The sequence below is a fragment of the Stylophora pistillata genome, chromosome 1 (genome assembly GCF_964205215.1).
Source record: "Stylophora pistillata chromosome 1, jaStyPist1.2, whole genome shotgun sequence".
In the NCBI taxonomy this organism is placed as follows: domain Eukaryota; kingdom Metazoa; phylum Cnidaria; class Anthozoa; order Scleractinia; family Pocilloporidae; genus Stylophora; species Stylophora pistillata.
Window position 1 is genome coordinate 23997769 of NC_142519.1, and position 20291 is coordinate 24018059.

At 39.6% G+C, this 20291-nt stretch overlaps 2 protein-coding genes across 4 annotated transcripts in view; one reads left to right on the forward strand and one right to left on the reverse strand.

The window, feature by feature from the left end:
- Window positions 1–5317, forward strand: LOC111335532 (uncharacterized). Of its 2 annotated transcripts, none has more exons than XM_022941467.2 (6): window positions 1–1700; window positions 2455–2737; window positions 3141–3363; window positions 3572–3788; window positions 4035–4208; window positions 4426–5317. In XM_022941467.2, the coding sequence occupies exons 1-6, from the start codon at window positions 723–725 to the stop codon at window positions 4708–4710; spliced, it is 2160 nt and encodes a 719-aa protein (XP_022797202.1). In that variant the 5' UTR covers window positions 1–722; the 3' UTR covers window positions 4711–5317. The 2 variants fall into 2 exon arrangements, with proteins under 2 accessions (XP_022797202.1, XP_088602118.1); XM_088745992.1 differs by having other exon boundaries at window positions 2–1700; window positions 2584–2737.
- The window catches only part of LOC111335529 (protein SFI1 homolog), a 25026-nt gene continuing 9638 nt past the window's right edge, over window positions 4904–20291 (reverse strand). For both annotated transcript variants that reach the window (XM_022941463.2, XM_022941464.2), the window contains 24 exons: window positions 18867–19028; window positions 18253–18323; window positions 17960–18052; window positions 17139–17236; window positions 16665–16781; window positions 15867–15947; window positions 15272–15353; window positions 14663–14755; window positions 14421–14506; window positions 13878–13953; window positions 13392–13487; window positions 13081–13157; window positions 12406–12508; window positions 11567–11663; window positions 11129–11289; window positions 10849–10923; window positions 9270–9344; window positions 8547–8666; window positions 8017–8073; window positions 7723–7928; window positions 6872–7188; window positions 6180–6735; window positions 5659–5773; window positions 4904–5558 (listed from right to left, as the gene is read on the reverse strand). In XM_022941463.2, coding sequence (XP_022797198.1) covers window positions 5439–5558; window positions 5659–5773; window positions 6180–6735; window positions 6872–7188; window positions 7723–7928; window positions 8017–8073; window positions 8547–8666; window positions 9270–9344; window positions 10849–10923; window positions 11129–11289; window positions 11567–11663; window positions 12406–12508; window positions 13081–13157; window positions 13392–13487; window positions 13878–13953; window positions 14421–14506; window positions 14663–14755; window positions 15272–15353; window positions 15867–15947; window positions 16665–16781; window positions 17139–17236; window positions 17960–18052; window positions 18253–18323; window positions 18867–19028 — 3134 coding nt within the window. In that variant the 3' untranslated portion in view covers window positions 4904–5438. The remainder of the gene's footprint in view (window positions 5559–5658; window positions 5774–6179; window positions 6736–6871; window positions 7189–7722; window positions 7929–8016; window positions 8074–8546; window positions 8667–9269; window positions 9345–10848; window positions 10924–11128; window positions 11290–11566; window positions 11664–12405; window positions 12509–13080; window positions 13158–13391; window positions 13488–13877; window positions 13954–14420; window positions 14507–14662; window positions 14756–15271; window positions 15354–15866; window positions 15948–16664; window positions 16782–17138; window positions 17237–17959; window positions 18053–18252; window positions 18324–18866; window positions 19029–20291) is intronic.

The following is a 20291-nucleotide window of genomic DNA, read 5'->3' on the forward strand; positions in this document are numbered from 1 at the left end:
AATTAACGTTGGTCACTACCTCGTGATTTGGAAGAGTAGTGCCACCATATACTTAGGATTTCTTTTCAGTCGGCCCTCAATGTAAACCTGGATTATTACCTCTCTATTTTAATTTGTTTTGTTTATGTTTTGACGGGAAAACTTCCAATAACTGTTATGAGAACTGTTAAAGTAAAAGAGCACCTGATTTCGACAAAAAGACTGTAAATGGTAAATCAGGTCTAGTTTGGTTCGCACGAATACCTGTACAGTCACTGTTACACTTACAAGATCAAAGTATTAGCAAACCTTCTACTTTCTTCGATGAAAAGGCATTCACACAGGAATTCAAACTCGGCAAGCCTTTGCTCTTAACTATGTCAACAGTAGCAGAAAAGTAAATAAAGTTACCAGTTCATTAGTCGCCTTGGGCACCAAACAATGTACGACAATAGCTCTAAGGAAATTTACATTTCGGTTATTTGAAACACACATTGAGACCATTCGTGAATGGATTGCCGATCTGGTTGCTTGTTCATTTAATGTCATGGTTTTTATTTTAGGTGTGTGTGAGCGAAAAAAACATAAAGAAAACCCATCCATCAATAACAAGATGTTGCAGAAGCCTGGCGAGACATGCAAATCACTAAGCAGACTACGAGTACTTTTGATGACAAATTTCATTATAAATATGTTAAGGTAGGAAGACACAGAGACAGCTACTAAGCGTAACGTTCAACACCATGTCAAAAACTCGAAATGGTTTGACACCTACACGTTCCGACTCCCGACATGGCCGGTCGAATTCGTTTCCCGACAAAATGGCGGACTCTTTAGAACCACCGACGAAGCCTACTCAAAAGAGGCGAAGCTTTGATGTCACGGCTACGACAGCCGGACAAGATCCTCTTCAGGATGGCAAAATACTGGTTCTAAAGGTTATTGGAAAAGTGAATTTACGCATCGAGAGAAAAGATTATCAAGAATTGATCAGAATAGTGAACCAAATCCCAGGAGATGTTCTAGTTCTCATCATGGACAACTTATCAATCGATAGTTTGTACGGTGATATTCCAAGCAGTTTGGGTTCACTAGAAGCTCTTTTCAGAAAGATATTTTACGACCGCCAAGGACGACTTCCTGATCATGGGCTGTACGGCGACGATTTCATACATCACCTTGTTCGTTATTTTGTTGATCTTCTTAAGTACAACAACCAGACATTTGCGAGTGCGCGATCTAGAGAGCACATAAGAAACATATTTGACATTTGTACACAAATGGACGGATCACTTTATCAACGGCTTGTACAGAGAGCAGAGCAGTTTTCGAAGGTTCTAAGTGGCTTTGCTGATCATGCTCTGCTTGAAGCAATAACACGATCATCTGCGACTTATCACATGAAGATGGAAGAGGCTTTGAAGACAGAATTAGAGCGTGCTGTGAGCCACTACAACTCTGCTCTACGAAAACTCTCTGAAGTTTCGTCAAAAGCACCATGCAACAGTCCAGAGTTCTCTTCAGCCGTTGCAGCAAACAGTCAAGCGGACATGGCTGAAAAAACTTCGCATTACATGAGAAAACTATCGGGACAAACTATCGAAGATAGATTGCTCTTCAACCAATCGCTTTTAACTGCTGTACAGGTCAATTCGAGAGACAAGCTTTTGATCCATGTCCTGATAGACAAGTTGGAAGTTCGAATAAACCACGATAAAGAGGTGGGTTAAATTCCATGGTAAGAATTAAAAAACAATAATGGTATATCATGAAAGTATGTCAAAAAAAAAATGCCAAAGTGAATTGCACCAGTTGCGCACATACGTCAGGGAAAACGAAGCTGTTAGGTAATCCTTTAATCCGAACAGATATCAAGTCCTCTAGCCAAACAATGAACTCTCAAAATGCCGTTTTCCACCCAGGTGAATAGTTGAATATCCGTGACCTATTGGGAAAGTTTGATAAACTGCTCACTGAGAGGGGAGGGAGGGAAACGGGAGGGGGGGGAAAGGTCATTTCGTGATAGAAAAGCTCCCCCTTAGCTCTTAGGATAGGCAGCAATACTCCTAGTCGCTTTAAGTTAATGCAACCGGCCGGGATGAACTCCAGGATAAGCCTCTTAGCTCGCAAGACATAAGCCTTAATTCAATCCCGCATGAGAATGAACAACATTTTCAGTGGCGTGCGCCTCTCCCGTTGAACCAACTGGCGAATTTCAGAACAGATATGAACAAAGCCTGCGCAGCGCACCGCGGTCGTGAAAACAAGCAAGTTGGTCTCCTACGTGGCCGTTCTTTAGGATGTCACGTAAGCGTCCCCCCAAACTAAAACGGCTGGTGTAGCGCACACAAAACCACCAGCAAGGCAGGCTAATAGAAATACAAATTACAAATTATTTCGCTTAATTAAGGTTCTGCAGCTTCTTAGCCAGTTAGGAAAAGAATTCAAAGTATCACGTGATTTCGCTTAATTAAGGTTCTGCAGCTTCTTAGCCAGTTAAGAAAAGAATTCAAAGTATCACGTGACGAGCACGTGTTACCGCTGCTCGAGAGATTTCACCACGGGCACCGCCTTGTGCTACAGTTGTTCGATGAATCTCTCAAGGGCGTGGTCAAAAAAGGTGGCGAGAAACCAGACATACCCACCATAACCCGTACACTGGCAAGTGGTCCGGAGTCTGGTGACGTCAGCGCTGTTGAAGAAGGATGCGGTAGTGACACTGACGTGTTTGACACTGTCACTCAACTGGATGAAACAGGTAGTGCTGTCCTTTGCAGTCTCTATCCTTTAGCGCTACATCTTAGGAGTACCAGCAAAACCCTCCTTTGTGTGATTCCTCAATACTGCTTGTTTGGTAGAGGGTAGATTGATGGGTTAAGTGTTGGACGATCAACAGATTTATACATGCGTATCCCCTCCATGGTCTCTAGACTCTCATCGATTTAGAAACATCACTTCCAGCTTGGAAAATACTTCTCTCGCTTCATGTGTTTCTTGGCTATGGTCAATAAAAATTCGTTGAACGTACTCCTTGTAATGTCCAAGAAAAAAAAAACAAATGAAATACAAAAAATCCTAATAAAATATAGTATTGATCAAGGAACCTCCAATACAATGACAATTTATTTTCAATTAGCATCAAAATGACATTCCTCTTTTAGAATTCTCCGCGCTGAGTTCTCCGAGCAGCTCTAATGAAACTGACCATGAACAGCAAAAAGAATCAACACAAAGCAAAGTCCTACCTGAAAAGGTTTCTACACAAACACCGATCGATGAACAGTTCAGCTTACTCAAACAGCTGCAGGAGAAACAAAAGGAGCTTGAAGCAGCACAGGAAATGGTTCGAAATTTATCAAAGAGGGAGAAAAATCTCATGGAAAGGTAATACGAGTAAACCCATTTAACATTTTTGGTGGGAAGAACAAGAACACGGATGAAACGTTTCCGTCATTCAGAAGAGTCTCTTCGCCTAACCCTCTTCTTAAATGTACTTATGTAGCAGTGTTACCGATAATGGTAAATAAAAGACCGAAAATCTCGATAAGTGGACAAGAACTGCTGATTACACTAACCTTTGGTCATCTTTCAGATTACAAGACCAAGCAAAGAGACAGCTCAAAAAAGGCGGGAAATTCGAGGATCTCTCTGCAGGCGTGTGCCGACCGTCTCTTCTGGTAGAGCGCTATGACAACTTGTATACACAGACAAGGCTGGACGCTATGGACGAGTTAGACGAAGTAGAATCGCTTGAAAAGCTGGACGAGAACAGCGATATTAAAAACAAAATACTCTTTTCAGTTATAGTGGTAAGTGCAATCTTGTTCATTCAGTTAGGGTAGGTCTTGTTACGATATAATACAAAAATCGATGATGTCCATGTGTCACCAAATGCACGTATCGTCTGGAGGTGCAGAAAGAAATCTGTTCTGATTGTAGTCTTATGGTAGTCATCGATCAATTGAACAAACATCAGTTCACTTTGACATGTCTTCCTTGAGATAAACGCACGCTTACGATTCATTTAGCATTGGACACTACCATTATTCCCACAGGTGGCTTTCCGCACGGTACAACATACACTCGCAGAAAAAAAACACAAGCTTAAAAAGCTTTTGGATATCCCGGATGAGAAGACCAAAGAAGAGCACGCGCAGGATATACAAGACCGAATCAATGACTATTTTCGAACGACAGGAGCACGGTTAAAGATCGACGGTATCAAAAGGGTAATTTGCAATCACAAGAAGTACAATGCGTATAGCTAAAAAAAAGAGAGGTTAGCAAGGGGGCAGATCTTGTCTTTTGGATAGTCTTTGATCCTTGCCCGGGAATAGATTGACAAGCAAGCATTCAACAACACAGAACACTCAACCAAGAGTTTGTATGATTCGTATAAAGTCGAGTTCATATTTACCTTAATTACTTTCCATTATTTTTTTACAGGAGGTCAGTAAACAGTTGTGGGGCACGTTGTACGACTTTCCCGAGTTACAAAATTGCCCGAAGTTAAGGGAATACATGGACGAATGCGTACGCTTGTCCTGGATGATGACTGTTCAGACTCCACCAATGATCATCGAGTATGAAGCCACGGAATTCTCTGAAAAACTTCATGGACGATTCATGACCTCGGATATGACATCTGTTGTGATTAAGTATCATATATGGCCAACTTTGATTGACTCACATAGTAGTCACGTACTCTATAGGGGTATTGTGGTCACGTAACTTATACGCAAGCAAGATTTCCCCAGAGGAAGGTTTGACAAAAATATCTCAATGCTAAATTTCAAGAAATTTAAATAAGATAACACTTTGATGGTTCAGAATATAAAAAATACTAACGAAAGAGCCGTTTGATTCAATACAGAAGACACAGTTCACGGTAGCTTCGGAAACACTTACCGCATTGACAACAAGATCAAAAGAATAGTGGTGTTTATTATCTTAGGTTGATATGCACTGTTAGTGTACTCAAGAGACAACCTACATTTCGAAAACTTCAGCTCACGAACAAGCAAGGGAAATCGTTAAGGAAAGACTCCCAATGAATATTTTAATTGATAAGTTGGTATTTTCGAAGCCCCTTTCGAATTTTGAAGAACTGAGAACGTCTAATTTCCTTGTTCATGTTTAATTAATTGCAGTGTATTCTGGGAGTACAACTGATCGGTGTCCATCGTTCACTATCAATGTATAAAGTTGCAACAATGTCTCTTGTTTAGTCTACCTTACGCAGACATGGCACCTTGCACCGGCTGCTTTGGTTTACTTTTCAGTTCTGCTCATGGCATTCGATATTTATTATTTTCTATTAAAGCAAGTCTGTCCCACAGTCGTTTCTCTTTAGCCACAATCCTTGTGTATCCATTTGTAAGTAAGAAATGGCAAAGAATACGTTCAGCTTTGGTAGACTCGACCATGCTGACATACACGAGTAGTAGTGGATAAACCAGCTAGCCCGGTCCCCAGCGTCCTGTTTGCTGTATCAGTTCTCTGATATTCAATGCCACTTGTTCAACCAGGGGTCGCCTCCGTTTTATTTTCTGGGCTATTTCGTTTACTTCCACAGTCAACTGTAAAACGCCATGGAGATAAACTGAATGTTAAATGACATCGAACATAACAAAGTGCCAATATGCTGTTTTAGTGCAAATCATCATACCGGGATATTACCTCGAGCAAGCACTGTTGTGTTTGAAACAGCTCCTCATCCTGGTGATTCGGTCCCAGCTCCTTTATCTGTTCCTCAACCCACACGGACAGCTGATCGCGCTGTTTCTTTTTGTGACTGACAAAATAAGAGGAAAGCGTGTCACAATCATATTGATTTGCGAATAGGGTTCTACAAGTAATTAATCCGCACGATGACACTGATAAAAGGTCAATTCAAATTTAAACAGTGGTGTTTCTCTTTTAGTCTACTCCGCGTGTGTACTTTGACTCGCCTATTCAATATAGGTTTACTTTCTCCGTAAGACTTAAAAACCACGGCGTGAATTTGATTTAACAACGGATTTGACGATACCGGTTTGAAATAGTTTGGCTATAATTGTATGTCACGTCAGCGAACAGAAGCAAAACAAGTGACGTTGACCTCTGACTTCCTTGTTATTATAGTGTTTGGAAAGTCTTTACCCAAAAGTGACCTAAGTCCTACTGAAGAAATTCATGATGCAAAGCAAAAATACATTTACCTGTAGGCCACTTTCATGTCGTGAAACTCTTGTAGAGTATTCTTCATGTGGATAACACGTTCCTGGAGATTCCCTTCCTTTTTTAGCTCACCAAACAAGCTGCTCTTCGGAGCTTCTTCTCTCACATCCAGCTTAAATTTGTCACGTTTAGCCTCTCTGTCCAACTCTTCTTCGTTGGCGTCTTCATCTTCACTGACCTCTCCAACAGAATTTTCATTGTTTTCGTCTTCAGAGTTTTTTCTCGGCGAAACCTTTGCTGAAGGACTAGGCGCCGCCTCTTTTTCGCTTTCGATGGAAGTGCAGGGAGATGAGGCAGGATGTGTTGAGGAAGAGGCCCGTACCTCTGCTGCGTCAGGCAAAGAGAGCTGCAGCGGACTACTTTTGTCACGAGTGGGCAGAGTGAAGGACGAGGGAGGTAACAACACAGCTCTTCGTTCTGCTCTTCCAGTTGGACTCATGTGGATAGTGGGTGCAACGGAAGCTGAAATTTGAGCGGGTTTTGATACTGGCTTAGGCAAAGGCTGTAATTTGGGTTGGACCACAGCTTTCGATGAGCCTGAAAAAAATTACCAAATTTTTTTTGCTCTTTCGGATTAGGCTTTCAGAGAAGACTTTTGGATAGATTAACTATGTAAATACTCATCTAAAGTGTATACATCCACACAAACCCCAAAGTAAATCGAGGTACTTACCACGCCCATCTGTCACTAAGCTTTCTGACCCTTCTCTGCCGGAATAAGATTCTTCCCCTGAAGACGAGGGAAACATGAAGGATTCTTCCCCAGCTTTCATCTCGTGGGGATGAATAATGGTTCTCCTTAGATAGGAAGGTCGAGGCGGGGACGTCCGAGGTTTTGCTTCGTCCTCCTCCTCTCTCGCTGTGATACGAGCGGACGACACGCGTGGGTAGAGGCTCGTTGCCATAGAAATCTCGGCGAGGTCAAAAGACTCCCTTAAGTAATCAGGTTTTCTTGGCTTGGGGCGCTCCTTAAAGGCTTCTGAGGCAATCCTACATTACCAACACGAAAATATATAACCATCAGATAAGTCTACTGTGTCTAAACAAAGTGCAGGGTACAGGTCTATTGTAGTTCTTAATCGTTAATTCTCACCCCGGAGAAGAAAAAAAAGAAAAGAATAACCACGAAAAGGTCAAGGAAATACGAGTCAGTAGAAGATCCTTTGCTAACTCCAAGGAAACATAGTAGAAATGGTATCGATTCTAAGTAAAAGAAAAACGGATGTTGTCATAGAAAACTCTGACTGTTTTAATAGTTTGTTTGCTCATTCTGTAATACTGGGATTCTCTAAGGAATTTACCTTTCAATTAGATTGCTCCGGTTCACCGTACTATCTGAACACAACGAAGTATACTTTTGTTCACAGAGCTCAAGCGCGATAAATCTCACAAACAGATGATACATTTCTGGGAACGCTTAACTCAGTTTTAGAACTGATAGAACATTTAGTCAGACTGTTTCATAAAAAAGGTAGTCCAATATCAGAAAGAATTTGGAAAGTCAAGGACTGTATTTTCCCGAACCTGTCAACTTGCCAGCGGTATATCGAGGGCTGAATCGAGTGCGCTGAGTGCGAACTTTCCAGTGATGTGGTACCTGGTCCATCAAATTGTGGACTCATCACTCGTTTGGGCCTCGGTCTCCCTCCTCTTTGTCGAACTCTATTGGCCGTTACTCTTCTCCAGTGAATTGCACAGCGATACACGCACTGGTGTAACGATTGAGCAACCTACCCAACAAAGGATCGCAGACAGTTGCAAATTAAATACAGGTAAAATACATTCGATAAATAATGTCCAGTAGAGAAACGCCGTTACCTCCAGCTGTCTTTCTTGAGCCAACCTTGACCTCTCTGATGCCAGGTGAAACCCAACCTAGAATTCGAACACATCGAGTAAATGTACCCCTCATCCATGACAAATACTTAACAAATCTCATTCGTAATTCCACTACGTTCAACTGAATTTACCATCTTTTTAATCTACATCTACACAAGATGCTTTCTACAGCTGGTATCCATAGTATGGCACACCTCTTGTCATATATGAATCTTGATATATAGCGCCCTTGACATGGGAGTTCGCGGAAGCTCAGTTAGTAGAGCACCTCACAGCAAAAACGTGAGCTCTGAGGCTCATGGGGGACTCTGAGAGAACATGATAATGAAATAACAAATGCGAGACAAAGACTAAAGAAGTGTAATCTTACATAGGACGTTGCAAACGATTCTGGCAGGCGTGCTCCAATGAAATTAAAAAAGTGCGGGGATCATTGCTGTACTTGTACATGTATATCATGTGCAAGTCAAACTGTAACTTATTTTGCTAAAAAAAGCTAATCAACACACCTTCATCCACTGTTTGACACCTGCTTGCAGAAGCCTGTTTCTTCGTACTTCCAAAGCTCTGGCGATTCGAACTGCTTTCTTCTTACGTAAGATTGCGTACTCCAAAAGGGCGTAAAATGCCTTTAAAAGTACGAAAAATTAAGCGTTGGTTATTGTCGCCTGACTGATTTTTGACATGCCTGAAGCTGGCTTTTCCGGGTACTAGCTGCATGGTCGCTAACACCAATTTAGCTTCGTATGTACATGTTGGCAGCAAGAAAAGTGTTAGTAGGTTCCTCGTTCCCGTGAAGGAATCTGATCATGAGGCTTGGTAGCTCAGTTGGTAGAAGCGCTTAACAAATTTTAATATCTGGGAGGCACGGGTTTAAATCCCGCACTAACATCATCTATTGCGAGTTGATTGAGACATCCTTTCTTGTAATTCGATGAGAGAAACGAAGAGGAATTGACCAACACTAAACTGATAGAGCGAGCTCAGCTTGGTAAAAAAAAGCGCCTTTCGATTGCATGTCGTGTAACCAAAACCAGAATTTAATAAACACCCAATGACAACTCAACATAAAACCAAGCGGCGAGTGGTTTTGGTTTTACATTGATTGGTTGAAGGGTGGCGCGATTCTTCAAAACCAATCACGAACCAAAGTCAGGAAAAACCAACACAAACACAGGAACACTTTCGACCATCAAACTGAAATTACTTGATATATGTTTATACTTACTCACCTTTCTTTGCAGAGTAACACTCCAATGCCACAAAGCCTGTACTGTCTGTCTCTTTTCGTAAACTATACCGCCATGCTGAAATTTACAGTTGGTACTTTTTGTTATTCAGTGAACTTAAAAGCATAAAATCTGGTGTGGAATATATTCATACAATTGTTGAGCACAAGATAAACTAACAAATTGTTTTGGCGTACTGGTGGAAAGTTTTATGGTTATTTATAAAACTGAAGAGATTTTATGGTGCGCTGTATATCACCCACAAGGCTATGCTCTAAGAAAAATTGAAGGGAGCCCAGTGCTCTGAAACTGTGAATCCAGAGTGCCCAGCTTATGCTTTTTATGAAAAAACTAAGATTCCCGAGTCGCCCAAGAGCGAAAGTAAGGTGCCAGGGGCCACCTGGCGCTGCTTAGCCTGCACCACAGTCCTGCACCTATCTGGTAAAATCTATCACCATCTCAAAACCAGCTGCGTGCTGCTTTGGTCATCGTAAAAACACAGCATTTTAACAGCACGTTTTTTGTAGCTCCTTAATACATTTTTTTTTTCTACTTTCAAAGGCATATTTCATCAGGTTATCAGGTTAGAAACGATTTCGAAGCTGCGAAGACGATAAGTGTCGCAACTGAACATCCATGATTATTAGAGGTAAATAGAGCAGGATTCTTGCTATTGTTTTTCATAGGAGGCACAAAATAAGAAATAGCAGGTAACTTTGTTACTTTACCCCGAATTCCAAAATATTTTTCTAACGTTTGCCACGTGTGGACGCTATGTTAGCAGGCGCTTTTAGTTTGGCCGGGAGAAGAATGGAAAGGAAACATGGCGGAAGTCGTTTCCCGAGGTTACTTCGAGGGATGAATTTGGTCAAAACAAGCAGGATTTCTTCAACATTGGATGTGTTTTCAGACCGGCAACGTGTTATAGATATCTTCACAACATTGGTTGGAATGGGACGAGAGATATTTGGATGACTTCGGTAAATATTTCATTCCCGGGTTCCAGTGAAATAGCCGGTAACATTTGCTTGAACAGCCAGCAAAAATTACCGGTTACCTGGATATAGCATCACTGATATGATTTCTAGAGTATACTTCCTCTCTAACTTTCCACGCATTCAAAAAAATTCATTAATGCTCGTACTTCTTCTCGATCATCAAACTGGAAATGATTTAACCAGGCAGCCTAGTTAATTTGGGAGAGCCGTTGTAAGTTTCTAGTGCAAGTCCTCTACAACAACACGTCACTGCCGTTTTCATGGTCGTAGGCTTCGTTTATCCGCCTTTCCTGAATAAGATACTAAAAGTCCTGAACATGGAGGGACTCATTGGGGTGATTGCTTTTTACAGCTAGCGGTTAAAATCTGGGCCAGTTTAAAGCCAATGGTTAATATCTCTCTATTGTTGTCACCAGAATTTTTTTTAACGGTTACCTCCATTTTAACGACTAACGGATAAAATTTGTCAATTTTAACGCCTGACGGCTAAATTTTTTACCGTTTTAGGGCTAACGGTTAACCCCATTGCGACCCTCTCACAGCGACACTGAAATATAGACAACACGGTAACTTAAAATACTTGCCTGTTTCTTCCATTTTCTGAAGAACGCAGCTGTAATTCTTCGATTATGAAGCCACATGCTTTGCCTTTGCAGAATCTAAAAGAAAACACTTTTCACAACCTAATTCTAATTTATTCAGTCATTTAGCATGTTGTGTGCACTGGCTTTGCCTAGTAACTCTGATGGGGAACATATGTTGACCAACAAACCATACAAAAATTATCCTCTGTGTGTGAGGAGAAGAAATTTTTCAAATTTGTATTAAGCAAAAAAACAAAAAAACAGCTCAACCAAGACTCGCCTTGATCCTAAAACACAGATGTATGTAGCTTTTCCAAGTGAACACGGCTTTACCAAGCAGCGTCTTCTCATAGTGGTCCAAAGCCTTGTTTTTGAGAATCTTGTCTTTTACTGACCTCCTTTTGAATGATTTCCATGCGCGAAATGAGCGGTACAATTTACCTGGCGAATAATCCACACTGTCAATTATTTCCTTAGACTGGTAATAGTTTGGAGTGATTCAGGCGAATGGGCCACATAATTACTATGTTGCTCGTGGTATAGTCTAAGAACAAAATCACAGTCGGTTGTATACATGACTTTACAAGCTGGAGTTTATCATACAATAAAGAGACCAGAAATGTAAAGAAAGCACCAATAATAATACCGATTCTAGAGCCATTAGGGTGCAAGATAGTACTTCATGTAAGGGCGGAGGAAGACAGGAGATTGTTATTACCTTTATCTAGTTTCTGCTGAATTTCCCGAACACGTTGCCACTGTTGCCATTTCCTTACCGCGCGGTGGGCTGCAAATTCTCTCCAAAATGACAAACACTGAAAAGGGATCAAAAGTATCGAATACATGTATGTCCTTATCTTGCTGTTCTCGCTTAAACTGTCTCAAGGGCCCCTTTTGAAGAATGATAACTTATTCAACTATCAAATGTCCACCTCTGAAAGAAAAGCTTTCCAACTAACTGACTGACAGACTATCTGACCGTCTGTTTGTCTCACAGTCCAACTAACTAACTGACTGTCTAACTGATTAACTGATTGACTAACAGACTGTCTTACTAACTAATCAGTAGTAATCAAAGTTTAATGTCTTTAGGTGAGGCATGGTTACCCATATTGCCCGAGCCAGAGGCTCACGTATGAAACGTAAGACAACAACTCAGCCATCCCACCCCAGGGAAGGACATCCATCACACAGTAATTTAGTGCGTGGGAAATTAACGTCTCCTACCCCTGACCCTGCAGGAGACGGGACCCCTATTTATTCGGACCTATCCGAGAAGACTAGAATATATAAACCATTTCTTGATGTTATAGAAAGGCAGCATATTCTTCCCAATTATTTTAAGACCTTGAGTGTTGGTCCGGCCGGGGCTCGAACCCTCGACCTCCCGCACATCAGTACAGCGATCTATCCATTGACCGTCTAAATGTCTGACCACCTGACTGACCAACCAACTCCTGAGTGAATTACTGGACGATTGACTGACGAACTGACTGACCAACCAAACAACTGACTGACGGCATGTTGGCTAAAGCTTTCCCTGAATCTTTAACTCACCTTGGAAAGTAATGCTCGTTCAAAAAATCTGTCACCAATAATTTTATTCTTTCTCTGTTCTTTCTCTGCTTTACTGTTCTTCTTCCACGTTTCAAAGGCAGATCTGAAAGAGGGCCATTAAATGTATCCAAGGAAATTTAATCTGGGTCATGAAAGTAGAAAACTTTACTTTTTTGCTTTTCCTTGATCATACAAAACTACTTCATCCAGCTTAAAAGTCTCTTCAGTTTAAAATTTTTGTACTCTGTACTGTACGATAAGGGACACCTCACTTCCAGGAGGTCACTTTCGATTGAAATCCTCTCTTATGCGTGACAAAATGCCACACAAAATGTCACAGTCCTAACTAAAATTTCGTGGAGGCGCGGTGGCCTCATGGTTAGTGCGCTCTACTCCGGATCGAGTGGCCCGGGTTCGTGCCCCGGCCGGGACATTGTGTTGTGTTCTTAGGCAAGACACTTTACTCTCACAGTGCCTCTCTTCACCCAGGTGTATAAATGGGTACCGGCAATTTAATGCTGGGGGTAACCCTGCGATGGACTGGCATCCCATCCAGGGGGAAGTAGAAATACTCCTAGTCGCTTCATACTACAGAAACCGGAGTTAAGCACCGGCCTAATAGGCCACTAGGCTCGTAAACAGACTTTACCTTTACCTAACTAAAATTTCAGTTACCTAAGTCGATCCGTATTGCAGGTTTGAAGTCTCTGTTCACACCGTGTTTCAACAGCCTTGGCGTGTTGGTAATGATCCTAAAAAGCAGCAGCAAAATTAGCTGAGGCAGTAGAGCAGACTGAAAAAACTTGGTCTCTTTCGATACTTGAATAGCGAACGTACCACCTTTCAGCATATGAAAACTGCTTACATCTTACCCAGTGTTTAAAAGGTAAGGAATCATCAAACACTAATCAGGCAAAAAAGGCGCTGCTCATCCTAAATCGTCTCTTCGTCAAGGAATACACGACACTACATCTCCAAATGCTCACCTTCCAAGCACCGACTACTAGTGAAAGAAGACGCCGTTGATAATGAAGGGAAGCACGAGTCTGTTTTCGCCATTTCACCTGTCTGAAATAAACAAACTGAAAGAAGGACAGTAAGGGAGGTGACAATTAAGATTGATACACAGCATGCAAGGCAGTTGTTTGAAAGACTTAGATTTGTATATGAATAGACTTCATCTAGCATTTAAGATTGCTTTAAAGTTAGACCTTCCTAAAAGTTTAAAACTTTTGTTACACCTGCTCTAGCATCCATTTAGGGCACGCAAAAATCTACATTCTCAGTGGCAAATGGACTCCTCAGGAATCTAGCCTATCAAGGAAAACTTTCCAAGGGAAAATGGGTTAAGGAAAAGATACTGATGTAAATTAGAGTAGCTTAAATGTGTTGTGGAAATACTCTGCATTTCATTACTGGATCACAAAATTATAACAAAGGGAAGTTTGACAGAGTTAGATAGAGGTACTTACCCGTTGCCATGCTGTCCAAGTCTTTTTCAACAGATAGATGTAGTAATGCCTTACTGACAAATGCTGCACTGAACGACTAATGAGAAAGAAAGATAGCCAAATGTAAGGGGGGGGTACATCATGGGCTCCACGCTTTGTAAACATTGGCCCAACTTTTTCAAGCAACTCAACAGCAATCCGTTTTCCTATCCCTTATATCCATGTTCCCTCTTGGTTTCGTACTGCATCTTTTCTGATTTTTGCTATCCTTGCAAACTTCAAGGTGAAGGTAGTTGTGTAAGGCAAATTACTCTATGTCTCTCCTTTTAGCGAGAAAACACTTATGTACTTGTTAAAATAACAGTACGACTGAAAGTGGCGAAATGTCTCTTTAGTCCATACTGCAAACAACACACAATCAGAGACCACTGAAGTTCTGACACCAATAGAATATAGCCACCTCTGATCGTTCATGGCTGTAACAAGCATTTGAATAGGAAAGAGTTTGGTGTCCTTGAGCATTCCCAACGGCATAATGCATCATTTGTAACTGGTGAGCAATACCTTTCTTTCATTTCTCGGTTAAACTCTCTCCATCTCCTTATCCCCATCAGCAACAATCTGTGATGGTAATGATCATCGGCAACAACCTGAAAGTAAAGTTTGACACACTTCATCGGTTACCTTTACGATCTACGTGTCGTCTTGCTGGCATGAAAAAATTTCATCCCCCCGCTGAAGCTGCGATGTGTCTCGGGTATAACTCCACAAAAAAAAGCGCATCACTGATTGATTGGATCACATACCTCAAGCCTTCTTTCACGTAATACTTTCCGTGCTTGTTGAGTCCAAAATCGAAGACAGCGCCTCTTCACAACTTCATCATTATGAAGAATGGCCTAAACGAAGAAAGGAGAAATTGCTCAATAGATGTTTCCTTCTAACTAACCAATCAAAGCCAAATGATTCCAATGATTCCAAAAATTACCTAGAGTCAAAGTCTATAAATCTAAGGAAATAAATTCGAAGGGTATTTCAGATTTCCTAGCTCTAACTGTGTGAAGATACAAGTAAGTTCCGTCAAGCCGAGAAGACAATGTCAAACCCTACGGGCATAGTTCCCTTGGATCTCAATGGCGACTCTGCTCACAAGGTAACAATGTCAGTGTCAGAAAGTTTAAATTAAATGCATTCCAATTGGGGATGCTCCCCATAAACGGGTACAGCTAAAATGCATATGAAGATACGATTTTTTCGCAACAAAAGTTTGTTTTCCCTGGAAAAAGGGTAAGTAAGCCAACTGTGCCTTTTCGTCAGAAATCAGCTACCACTATAACAACGGACAACCATAAAACAACACCAACACGATGGACTCTTGAATCAAACTACAAAAACATTTAAGTGGAAATTTATACCATCCTTTCCATCATTCTGATGTCCATCATAAGCTGGTATCTCCTCCACCACAAGTAAAATGACTTTGCCAAAAGTGCTTCACTATAATCAAAATTTACAAATAAAGCAATGATGACGCAATACATGATGCAATATAAGAAAAATTGCCTAAAACGTGTATCTTAGTGCACAAAGCAAAGTTCATCAGCCATCACCAAAGTCAAGTCACAACAGTTTAAAATCACATGTACCACTTTCCCATTCTTCGTTGGATTTCTCTTGTCACTTTTTAAAAAAAACCTTTAATTTTTATCAGATGGATTCTGATTTTAGAATCATTTCCAGAAGATGGTTTGCCCCTTATTTTTGCAACCTTTCGCAATGATTATTTTGTACAATCTATTCTAGAAGGGCTACCGCTTGAAACGTCAGCTTTAGAGACTCTTTACGAGGGCTTGTTAGCATCATTAATTCAGATAATAAAACCAAATTATATTGTTATACTCCCCCACCGACGCAGCACCACAGTTTAGTTATAAATTCTCCCCTTTATTCTGCATGTACGGAAATACAATTTAAAAAACTTGATATGTCTAAGATCTGTATCTGACCTACCGTCTGAACTTCTTGGAAGCAAGAATAGTTTCTTTTTGAGCATGCATCAGATCAACAAAAATCATCATTTGACAAAAATACCTACAATGAAGGAGAAAGAACTTATTTCAAGATAATAACGTCACTTGAATACAGTTGTTCAATGTTAAAACTGCGACCATCAACAATGCATATTACGTTAATACTAAAATTTATTTTTTTATTTGATTTGTTTACCTATTTACGATATTTAGACAGGCTGGCCCAGTTCAGCTTTAAGGCTGGTTTAAATGGGGTATGCATAAACAATAACAAGACTGGACCACAACACCGGGAGCTACGTTCCCTAAGACAAAAAAACGGCGTAGTTTCTTTGACATCCCCTGCTAACCAGCACGGAGAGGATGCAGGGCCTATAGTTTATCAACCTTCTCCGAGAAGACTAGAACGTCTGACCATTTGCGAATGGCATAGCAAAGGCAGCGCACTCTCCTCAGTTATCGTAAGACCCTGAGTGTTAGTCCTGTCCGGGGTTTGAACCCTCGACCTCCCGCACGGCGTTTTACAATATGAGCTAGCCAAGCGTTCTTCTTCTTTAAATTTGCCGGTTCATTAAAAATACATCAAGATGTTAAGACAATGTTCAAGGCTAGTAGTTCAGCATGTCAAAACATGGGTACGATAGGAAACTGAAATCAGATGACAAAGCCTCTGACAGGCTACAAAAAAATCTAATGGGCCACCAGCATTGCAAACTTTCAGCTGAGGTAATTTTACTCTTCTGTTGGTAATGAATAGCAGAAACAGTTTAAAACAAACCTGGGCAATGCTTTCTCACGGAAATGATAATCAGCTTTTGCATACTGAGATTTTCTGAATCTTCTCCACTGACAGTACCTCACCCAAATTATAAAAAGCTTCCTCTTCAGCTGAAGCCTAATAGGAACATAATATCAGCAAAAAGGATCAGAGACTCTTATGTACCACTTCCTATAAACCGAGGATCTAGATGAATGATGACCAATTATTTTCAATGAAACAACTATAATATCTAATGAATTTGATTCCTCCTCAAACACTAATAAATCCAGTATAAAAGCACTGTATATAGAGAATAAAGAAAAATCGCAAATAAAGAAAAGAAGAGTCTTCAGACATGTAGCAACATAAACTTTTTTTAATAAATGGCATCCTTCTTTTTTCAACTTTCCAGTTGTAGCCACTATTATTCCAGAGCAACATGTTACTGTATGTGTTGCTTGCATTTCTCACCAATAACTTTATTTTTCATACCTGTAATGTGCTCTTGCTCTCCTGGATACTGCATGAAGCTTCAGCTCCTCAGAATGCTCACATCGCTTTAGCCAAATGCTCCACACCCTTTGAAGTCTCTGAAAAACCACACAAAATGATGGACATGATATTTACATTTCAGTTTGCCTTTGGTCTGAAGAGGGTTTGAACAGTGTTTAATACATATCCTTCAAACATTGTAAAAATATTTTGGTAATTTTAAGATCTCTTTGCTGCAAAAATCCATGGAACCAAATTGTAAGAAGCTACTGAACTCAGATTTCATTTTAGGAGAGAAATGTGAAAAATTGCAATCTTACTGCACACCAAAACGACTGCATACATGCTATAACAAACTTTAATTTAATTTAATTCATGCAAAACCTAAATCAAACATTTGGGGATGTAACAGTCTTCATTGAAAATCATTCCTGACTTAAACTTACAATCAGTTTTAAACAAAAAATGTTAAAACTGTACCTTTGCATGATACATGTATCTGCAATAACATGTTTCACAATAAAGTTATAATTTGTAATATGCCTGCCAATTGCAACTGTTGAAAACTAACCAGACAGTCAACTGAATTGCCTGAAGAACACTACTCAAATTCTGTAATAAACTTCAGAAATGACTACATTGTGAGACAAACACTCAATTATAAATAGCATTACTACAATGTTTGTTTTTCTTTTAAAACAAATAGATTTTTGTTAGCACAAATTATAGCAGCAGGTGCTACTGGCTTTTATTGATCATGAATAGTGATCATCAATTAAAGTGCAGTCTCATACATCATTACTTGCACTACCTATACTTACAAGTTTCTTGTGCAGATCATCAGCCATCTTTACTCGCATTTCTTTAAGTCTTCTCTGAATTGATTGCAGATGAAGAGCATTGAAGCAGATTGTCTGCAAAGAAAACATACACGCCAAGTTATATAGTACATAATTTTTTTTTTAATGGGTTTTTACATGTAGTGTGTGATCATTAGTCAAGGCATTTATAGCTGTGCCAGCAAACACCATTGGTGATATTGTTTAAGTCAGTAATCAAACAATGTTGCATTGAGTTAAATTGGAATTTAAATAAATGTAACATGGAGACTAACCAGCAAATGTTTTTCATAGTGGTTGGCAGCAACATCTTCATTCTTGTACATGTCCTTCTTCAGAGAAATGTCTTCAAGTGAAGTTAATCAAAATCATTGCCAAGAAAATCAAATTTTGTGTCCCTTCAACTTTAGTATTACAATTGTATTTTCTTGATCTTTTGAGGTGTGTGTGATTGGTCAATTTTGTCCCAAATGATATTTTCCATTTTTGAACACACTTGGTGATGCACAAAAATGAGCTTGAAACAAGAGAAATAAATGAATAAGAAAAAACCCAGAGTTAAGATATCTGCAATGACCAAACACCCAAATTAATACAATGATTAAATGTAATAAATGAGTTGAAGTATAACAAAGACCATTTTGAATTTTTCACAGAGCAAGAGTGGAAATCAGGTTACATGACAACATATGACTTTGTATGCATCACATACATGAGAGTCAAATAAAGAATCGGCTGTTATAGGGTTAAAGGTAGTGATAATAAATTTCATCACCATATTAAAAAAAATTGAAATCCTTTCTAAAGATGTAATAAATGACAACTATAATATTTTGATAAGGTTCAAAATTTACAAAATTATAAAATCATTATTTAATGCCAAGGATACAGTGTTTCCAATGAATTAATACTCTCCTGGCTACAGCCACATTGCCCTTGTAGGTAATCAAGTCATCAAACTGAGCAAGCTCTAGTTGTCTCTGCCAACTTACCACCCATGTTTGAAATGACTTTTTCAGTAATATTAAGGAAAAGTGTCTTCCTGCAGCATCTTGGTAAAATAACACATTTCATGTGAGAAATACAAAAACGTTTCAATGCATCTTAGGCACCATTATACTCGTTTGGTATTTCAATGTTTGAAAGCATTTTTTTTTTTTTTTGGTGTGTGTGCATCATAACAATTCTTTTTTTCTTTAATTTAATGACCACATTACAATTGGTTTATGAAAGAATTTTTGACCTTGTCTTTTTCAGTCATTTTTAATATTTTCAATTTCTTAAAAATAGCCTCTCAATTAAGTGGCTATGGTTTCAGTCAAAGGGCATATTCTAGTTTGGGTCACCAGTATTACAGAACTAGACTTCTTAGGGAAAATCACAAGTTTAAAATGACCTTGTGGTTGTCCTCTACCTTCCTAAAAAGAATTTCATGTGATTTTTTGCAGGGGAAAGGCCAATGGGTTGAACTTACACATGGATGTGTAAAGAAACTTCTAACTGTGTTCTTTGTTGAACCTGTCAAAATTTTCTTTGTAACTTTTTTTATTTCTTGGTTTGTAGCCACATGTCTATCACATGTTTGGGGCTTCTGATCAGTGCACAAAAGAGGGTGAATATATCAAAGGTGGTTTGCATTGCAATATCAAAACAATCTATACTAGTTAAGGAGGAGAAGCCTGAAGAAGTTGGCCTATTAGCACTCTCACTGCAAGAAAGATTGGACATCATATTATATCCTGAAAACAAGAGACCATTGCTGCATAAGTCATAGTCACAAATAGTGCAGTCAATGACTTGTGATGAGGGGTGACAAAGTACTATTGGAAGTACAAATATTTATGTCTTCAGGAACTCTCCAGCCTTACATTCAGAACTACTCAACCAAATAAAATAAAATTTGAAGGGGTGATGTAATTTTGGAAGTTACTTAATGTAGTCTAAGTTTGGTGGTTGGTTACTAGGGAAACCAACACTAACCACTATTTTGTGAAAATGTAAAGCAGAAGTTGTTCTCTCCAAAAATTACCATAGTGATACCTAGATCTTGCAAAGGCAAAAGAAATCCATTGGAGATACCCTGGAGAGCTTGAGAATGTTATGATTTGTTGGGAGGATTTCATATTGTGTGAAACTTTGTAGCTGCAATAGCCAAGAAAATTAATGTTAAGAAAGTGTTATTAAAGATAATTAAACAGAAGCCAGACTTAGTGGCTTCAAATGATCAATCATGCTTCTTGAAGGAAAGTCATTCACCCACTGCATAGAGTTAGAACAGATAAGCTTAAGCATTCTGTGCCTGGACCTCAGAGTA

Bases quoted from the DNA above. Each gene is read 5' to 3' on its own strand.
- LOC111335532 (XM_022941467.2), top strand. From the start codon at position 723: ATGTCAAAAACTCGAAATGGTTTGACACCTACACGTTCCGACTCCCGA. The intron at 1,701-2,454 runs GTGGGTTAAATT...CGCTTAATTAAG, and splicing joins GAATAAACCACGATAAAGAG to GTTCTGCAGCTTCTTAGCCA. The intron at 3,789-4,034 runs GTAAGTGCAATC...TTATTCCCACAG, and splicing joins TACTCTTTTCAGTTATAGTG to GTGGCTTTCCGCACGGTACA.